The following is a 7,081-nucleotide window of genomic DNA, read 5'->3' as shown; positions in this document are numbered from 1 at the left end:
AGCATCGCTTGCTGCTGAAAACAAGAAAAAAGCCGGTCCTGCTATGGGCTGAACCATTTGTTACTGGTGCAGGGGGGACACTATGCAATATTTTCAGTTTTAGCATTTATATTCACTGCTGACTGTAACTACGCTCAAACTGTTAATGCTGTTTTATTTTAATAAACAACACTGTCATGTGCAAAACTGGGGTGGCAAGGGATCATTTTAGGGTGGCACTTGCCACCCCATGCCACCCTTCTAGATCCGCCCCTGGCAACAGATACACTTCTGTTTAGTCACTCCACATCCACGCGGCGCTGACGACTGCTGCTCTGCAAAGGTGCTGCTTGTGCTGCGCTTCCCGGTAGCCGTTAACACACAGAAAGGAAACCGTTAAGTTTGTGCTGCCGTCGGGCTGACGGTGACAGGACGGCATCGGAGCTTTGTCCTCCAACGTTAACCCGAGGCACCGCACGGACCTACAAGGATTCGTGCTGTTTGTCAGTGACATACTAAATTAGTTAGAGTGATCTCAGATCAGTGTGTGCCTAAATTTATTCACAGAACACAACACTTGAATTTTACTGAACATACGCTAAAGACGGCAGCTAATAGAAAATTTACTGAATTGAGCAGAAACGTCTTTTTTCATAAACAGTTCAGTAGAAGTCATGGTGTACATGATGAGAGGTGAAAAGACCAAAGCCAGTCTGTTACGCAACTAAAAGTGTGGAAGCCTCTTTTTTGGTGGAGGTGAACAGTGTAAGCGCTCTGCTACAGTGTTTACAGTCCCGTCTCGTCTCTTCATGACACGGAGCAGGCGCCCGGGACGGGAAACGTGCGGTCCTTCACATTATTACCTTTTAGACCTCGTCCTTGTTTCTGCATCAGGCGAGCTGTAACACAATTAGTGGTTTAGGACCAATCCCAAGTAACAGAAGACAACTGCAACAGTAGGCGAGGTTGAGAGGACAAGAGGAGGACAAGGAAGTAGCAAGTAGTTCATATTGATGGCAAATACTTCATTCCTATAGGCTGCGCTGAAGGACACATCTGTGGGTCGTTTGTTTGCATTGTTGTGCTGTGTGGATAACACAATCAGTGGCCTATTCAGCTTTGAGAGTTGGGGACAGCAGTGGGTGCACTTCTGGGCAGCAGGTGGTGTCACAAAAGAAATGTTAGCACCTTTTGCCATGTCATTGCCACAGCAGCACAAAAAGCTGTTGAAATGTCACAATGGCAGCCAAACCGAAGTGCCAAATCTTTCCCGTGTTAGGTTTAAATGAGCTCCTGTGGCCTGTTTTTGCTGACTTACTTGTACTTTGGATTTAGAAACCGGGTTTTTCTTGCAACCTTTTAACATTCGGTCCCTGCTATACCGTGCCAGCTGATGTAATGTGCACTCAGGCTGCTGAGCTGGGAGAGATGTCAGAGAGCTGGGGGGACATGACCGTAACGAACCGTGATAGCATCAGGCAGAGTTTATGCCGGTACACATCAGCGTCCTTGCACTCACCGTGCTTTAACCTTCCAGTCTCTGTTCAACCAACATGCTGGTACCAATCAACACTCGCTGTACTGTACAAGTCGCCCACATCTACTAAGCTGTTATCTGTGCGTGTGCGAGTTTGTATGAGCGTGTGCCTGCGCGTGCGTGTGAATGCTGCATTTTATCCATCACTGTGCATAAAATGCATCTGCTGTAACTCCCTCACTGTTGTCATAATTTATTGGATGTTGTATTTATACATGAGATAAAGACAATAAAGCATCACATGAGTAACTTGATATGGGTGATTATTTTTCTTGGTCCTGTGTGTGTGTGTGTGTGTGTGTGTGTGTGTGTGTGTGTGTGTGTGCATTTAGAGCAGATTTGAATGTAAATGTTTTCCAGAATATGTTTTGCTTTCCTCCACGAACTATAATTTTTTATTGAAAATATGGGCGAGTCCTGCCCGAGCAGGCCAAATTAATACTGTCACAGTTTGTTGGTGTTCCAGTGTGAGGCCCAGATGAAGTTTTAATGTGTGTCTATGACTGTGTCGACATGCTCAGTCGGGGTAACGTGTAACTTTGGCCTTCTTTCCATTTCCTCCCTGTCACCTGTTTCCTCACTCTCTCCTATTTCCTTCACCCATTCCCCTAATCTCCCCTAATCCCATTTTCCCTCTTTATTCGTGCCTCATTATTTTGCCCCCCCCCTCCTTCTCCCCGCTGCAGAATCGCATGCATGAGTCTTTGATGCTGTTTGACTCCATCTGCAACAACAAGTTCTTCATCGACACCTCCATCATCCTTTTTCTCAACAAGAAGGATTTGTTTGCAGAGAAGATCAAGAAATCTCCGCTCAGCATCTGCTTCCCTGAATACACAGGTACGAAAAAAGTTTGGGTTTATTCCAGTGGTGGCGGGAATCTCAAACAGGAACGTTTGGAATTTGTTTTCCTGAATTAAAAGTGTTTACAGGACGAAATATAGTCACGAGAACGACACATCTAAAGTTCATTCATTGAACGTAGCCAACTGCAAAAACAGAGCGTAGCACGAACTCGGGCAGGCCACAGAGTCGAGCTCAGCAGATCAGGTGATCTCAGCCCACGTCAGCTGACACATTTCTACACATCCGATGTAAGATGTGCTTTTTGAATCGCTTTACAATGTTGGTGTATATTTGCAACCCACTCAACCCTCTAATTGAGCTCCTCATTTAGTTTAATCAGTTTACTGAAAAGTTATCTTTTAATAGTCCTGTGATGTTGGTTCTTCCTGTCTTTATGTTAAGCTAACTGAAAGCTCAGATCAAGTTTCACCAAATTTCAAATTGCTTCATTTGAAGGAGCTTAATCTTAAAAATTGTGTCGTACAAAATCATTTGGAAATTTGCATGAAAATCAGTGTAACAGAGCCGAAAATAGGCTAATACTGTATGAGACATTTTGAAGAGGGGATATAAAAGTATGAATGACTACCATCTGTCCTGTGTTAAGTGTAATTCCCAGAAATTAAATGCTTTCTAAAGCCCTTCCTGAGGTTCTGGATGCTGATTAACGACTGCTCGGTACAGTACATCGGCTCTGCTTCTAGCCCTGACATTTACTGTCACAGACTTGTAAACAATTCGAAGCACTTTAAATCAAAGTTGCTGTTTACAGTTTGCAGCAGAGATGGCCAACGAACTGTTTAAAGAACTGCAGAGGCTCAGGTTGAAAAGAGAGATATACTGTTTAAAAGGAAAGCAGGGAAGGAGCAGAGGAGAGTCAGATAAATAGAGCAGGAAGGAGCAGAGAGACCCAGAACCTGTAACGGGCAGAACCGAGTTTACAGATTTCTCCGTGTGGAGGTGAGAGTTGGACGAGGTGGTGACAGAGAAAAGGAAGAGACTGCTTATAAGAAGCAGCAGACAGTCGTGCTTGGTCAGCCGCAATAAGTGAGAGCTGCCTCCTGCCTACTCCAAACTCCTTTCCGGTCTCCAAGTGGATCCTTTTCATTCCTGTCCCTCATGCTTTACTTACGTTCGGCTAACTTGCTTGACAGCCTCAGTAAGTCTGTCTTCTGTCAGTCTCTCCTCCTGTGTCCCATGCTCTCGCAGCTTCCCAACAGAAGACTTTACAAACCTTTAACAACCACAAATATTTTTCAAGCCAAAGATCTTGGAGAAATATCTTTTACATCACACGCAAACATGTCCTGACTTTGCCCAGCAGAAGGACTGAGTATGATTCAATAAATCTGCAAACCTATTAGAATGTATACTATCATTGCTGATTAACGACTCCTCGGTACAGTACATCAGCCCTGCTTCTAGAGGAGAACTATCATTGCATCTGATATACAGCTAATGTACAGCTAATGTGCTTCAAATTAGGTCAAATGAATAGGATACAGATGTGATCATCTGTGTGTAGGAAACCAGACCAGTTAGCCTGCATTTAGCACTGCTAGTCCACCTCTGTTACAGGAATAGTATTTCTACTTACTAATTTGGACTTTTATGTGGTGATGACAGCTCTGCTACCTGCTAAGTTCATACGAAGCTAAAGATATCACATCATCTAAACCGACTCTGTCGACAGGTCTCGGCTTCGCTTCAGCTGCTGAGCTGACATTAGCTAACAAAAATGTCTCACTGCTCGACAGGATATGCAGCTGCTTTCCTCTGAAGTCTGAGCTCATTAAAACAGTTAGCTTTAAATAGTTGTGTGAGATTTCCTGTGAAGTGTGACGTTCAGTGCAGCACAAAGGAAGGTGTGGAGTCAGCTATCACTAGAAGTGGATGCTGTGTAGCAGATTTCAAAGCTAGCTGTCCATGTGAATCAGTTATTTGTTTTATTTTACAGTAATATATCTAAGTTTCTTACTAAACTGAAACTAGCAACAGACTGAAAATACTTTGACCTGCAGATTTTCAGAATCAGTGAAGCATAAAGAAAGTGTTTAAAGAGTTTCCCACTGTTGCACAGCCAAAAATGTCCACCGGCTAACTTCCTGTAGCATATATGTATATAGCATACGCATCACAGTCCAAGCTTTAGAGTTCGATACAAACACAGATATTTTGTGTATTTTGTGATGAATGCAGAGATGGTGGTAACACAGTTAGGCTACTAACAACAACCCACCTGAGCACTGAGTATTTGACTGTGTGAACTCAGCCCTACAGGTACTAATGAAGGATTATGCAACAGCTAATTTATTCATTTCCAGCTCTATATTTTTTAGTACTTGTTTGTCTTACATTTACGCAGGTGCAGACACCAGTCCATGCAGGGGTGATCTAAACTCTACGCAAAAGCAGAAAAAAGTTGGAAACAAAGTATTTATAAGAGAATGCAACATTGTAACAATATATAATCATCATCATCATCCAGATAACTAACCAAAGCTACTTGTTAAGTCCTTTTTTCATGAGACTTCCTGTTTGAAGTTTTTGTTTTAATAATTGTGTCGTAACACATCTGCTTCCCTCCAGGACCCAACACCTACGAGGATGCAGCAGCTTACATCCAAGCACAGTTCGAGAGTAAGAATCGCTCTCCAAATAAGGAAATCTACTGTCACATGACCTGCGCCACAGATACAGGGAACATCCAGGTTGTGTTTGATGCCGTGACCGATATTATCATCGCCAACAACCTCCGAGGGTGTGGCTTGTACTGAGCACGCCTACCGACCCTGTTATTTCCTCCCCCCTCTGTCCCTTCCTCTGTCCTCCCACCTCCTCATTCCTCTTCCTTTGACACTGCTGTGGAAATGATGATGGCGATGATGACGATGCTGATTACTTAAAGAAAAAACGAAAGAAAAATGCAACTAGGTACATATTAATAATGAGGATAATTTAAAAAAAATAGGCATACATATATATATATTATATTATATATATATACCGTTTTTAGTTCTTGTCTGCTCTCTTCTTGCTCCGACTCTTCCTGACGTTCTTGAGCTTGCTGCCAAGCAAACAAATTTGTTTTAGTAGAAAACACGAAACCCTGCAGCCTTGAAAACTTTGTGAACAAAGTCGATGAAAGCCTCCGTTCCCCGTTTCCTTTCTTTTACGTTGTCTTTTGTTGTTAACCCAAACCTGTACGTTTTTTATGACTCTTGTTTTTGTTGATCATATGTATATTTATTGCAAGTATCAGTCTGTACACTGATGTTTATTCACGTTTTGCCTCACCTGACACCCCTGTGTGTGTGTGTGTATTACTTTGTCCTTCTTTTTTGCAGTAGTAGTGATTATGTAATAACAGTTTTTGCAGAATTATGTGAAAATGTACTAAGAAGCACTAGACGGGTCAGCCAAAACTCTCAAGACCTGCTAAAACTGACGATGCTGGTTTTAATGTTAGTGTTTTGTTTACATTAAGTGGTTTTTGTTGTTGTTTTTGTTGTCAGTCACTTTTTTGGGGATCGTTTTACTCAAGGTGTGGTTTTCATCGACAGGATGTAAGGCTTCCTGTTTCCAGGCCTAAGCCACTAGCAAACCGTCGGCCACAGCCGGGTGTGGGAGCCAATAGGAAATGTGCTAACAGTCCTATCAGTGCCATGTAACAAAGGTACTGCACTGTAGATAGCTGTGCTTATAGAAGCAACTACACAATGTTATGATTAAACCTTTCTCACTGTTATAACCTCTAGATCTGCTAACATTCTCCGTGTAAGAAAACTCACCCATGGTTTGATAATGGTCGATTAATTTATTAATTTATTTATTGATTGATCACCTTTCTTCACACACCTGTCTGATTTCTCTCTCTCTCGTCATGCCACATCTTTACTTCTCTCATCTTCTTCCATCTCTTTCTTTTTTGGCTTATTTTTGCAAAGTTCAAGGGCGCTCCTTCTTTTTTTGCCAACCCATCTCCCCGTCCTCCTCCTTTTCCCTCTAAAGCCCAGATAGCATGTGATACTCAAGCCTTTGTATAAAGAGATCAGTTAATTCATACAACTTATAGACAAAAAAAAGTACACACAAATAATGCTCAGATAACTTTAAAAAAAGAAAAAAAAAGTAAAAGTAAAAAAACAAACAGAAAAATACAGAAACAAACAAACTGAGAAGATTGTTGGTTTCTGGGACACGGCAGAGGCAAATATATATATATATCGAAAAAAAGTGACAATTTAAGTTTCCAAGGATTGACAACAGAAAGGTTCAGAGTACAGCGACGTGTTAAAGTGAGCTGAAAAAGGACAAAAATGTACTCTGATTACTACAATAATAAAGACCCCAGTGAACATTACCACAGTACCGCCAACGACCGTCCTAATGATCCTGTTAATATTCCAAAAACTTTTCTCGTGCTTTGTAGCTACAGAGTATCTCTTTCTCTATATCTCCCTTTTTTAAATGTAAAAGATGTTTTGCAAAGCGAGCTGATCCGTGAAGATCTCAGACCGACCCCGCCGTCTTGTTATAATGCTCTGAACTGTGCCCCGCCCCTTCTCCTTTTACCGTTTTGCCTGTTTCCCTGCATTAGATCCGTGTCCTCACTTTAGCCTGACTCAGAACAATTAAATATAATATTATAACAATATCTATTTTTTATTATTTCAGAAGAAAAAAAACAAACAAACACTTTTGGGGGAGAGCACGTTT

The 7,081-nt window shown here is 41.9% G+C and overlaps 1 protein-coding gene across 2 annotated transcripts in view; it reads left to right on the top strand.

The window, feature by feature from the left end:
• LOC102196435 (guanine nucleotide-binding protein G(o) subunit alpha) overlaps window positions 1-6,486 on the top strand; it is a 96,164-nt gene extending 89,678 nt beyond the window's left edge. Inside the window, exons 7-8 of one of the 2 annotated variants that reach the window (XM_005754064.2) lie at window positions 2,203-2,356; window positions 4,952-6,486. In XM_005754064.2, coding sequence (XP_005754121.1) covers window positions 2,203-2,356; window positions 4,952-5,139 — 342 coding nt within the window. In that variant the 3' untranslated portion in view covers window positions 5,140-6,486. The remainder of the gene's footprint in view (window positions 1-2,202; window positions 2,357-4,951) is intronic. The other variant, XM_005754066.2, reaches the window with a different exon arrangement.
• Window positions 6,487-7,081: the final 595 nt, after the last annotated feature.

This window comes from Pundamilia nyererei, unplaced genomic scaffold (assembly GCF_000239375.1).
Source record: "Pundamilia nyererei isolate P.nyererei 1_Seehausen unplaced genomic scaffold, PunNye1.0 scaffold00503, whole genome shotgun sequence".
Lineage (NCBI taxonomy): Eukaryota > Metazoa > Chordata > Actinopteri > Cichliformes > Cichlidae > Pundamilia > Pundamilia nyererei.
The sequence above is the reverse complement of the archived record's forward strand: the minus strand, read 5'-3'. Positions and strand labels throughout refer to the sequence as shown.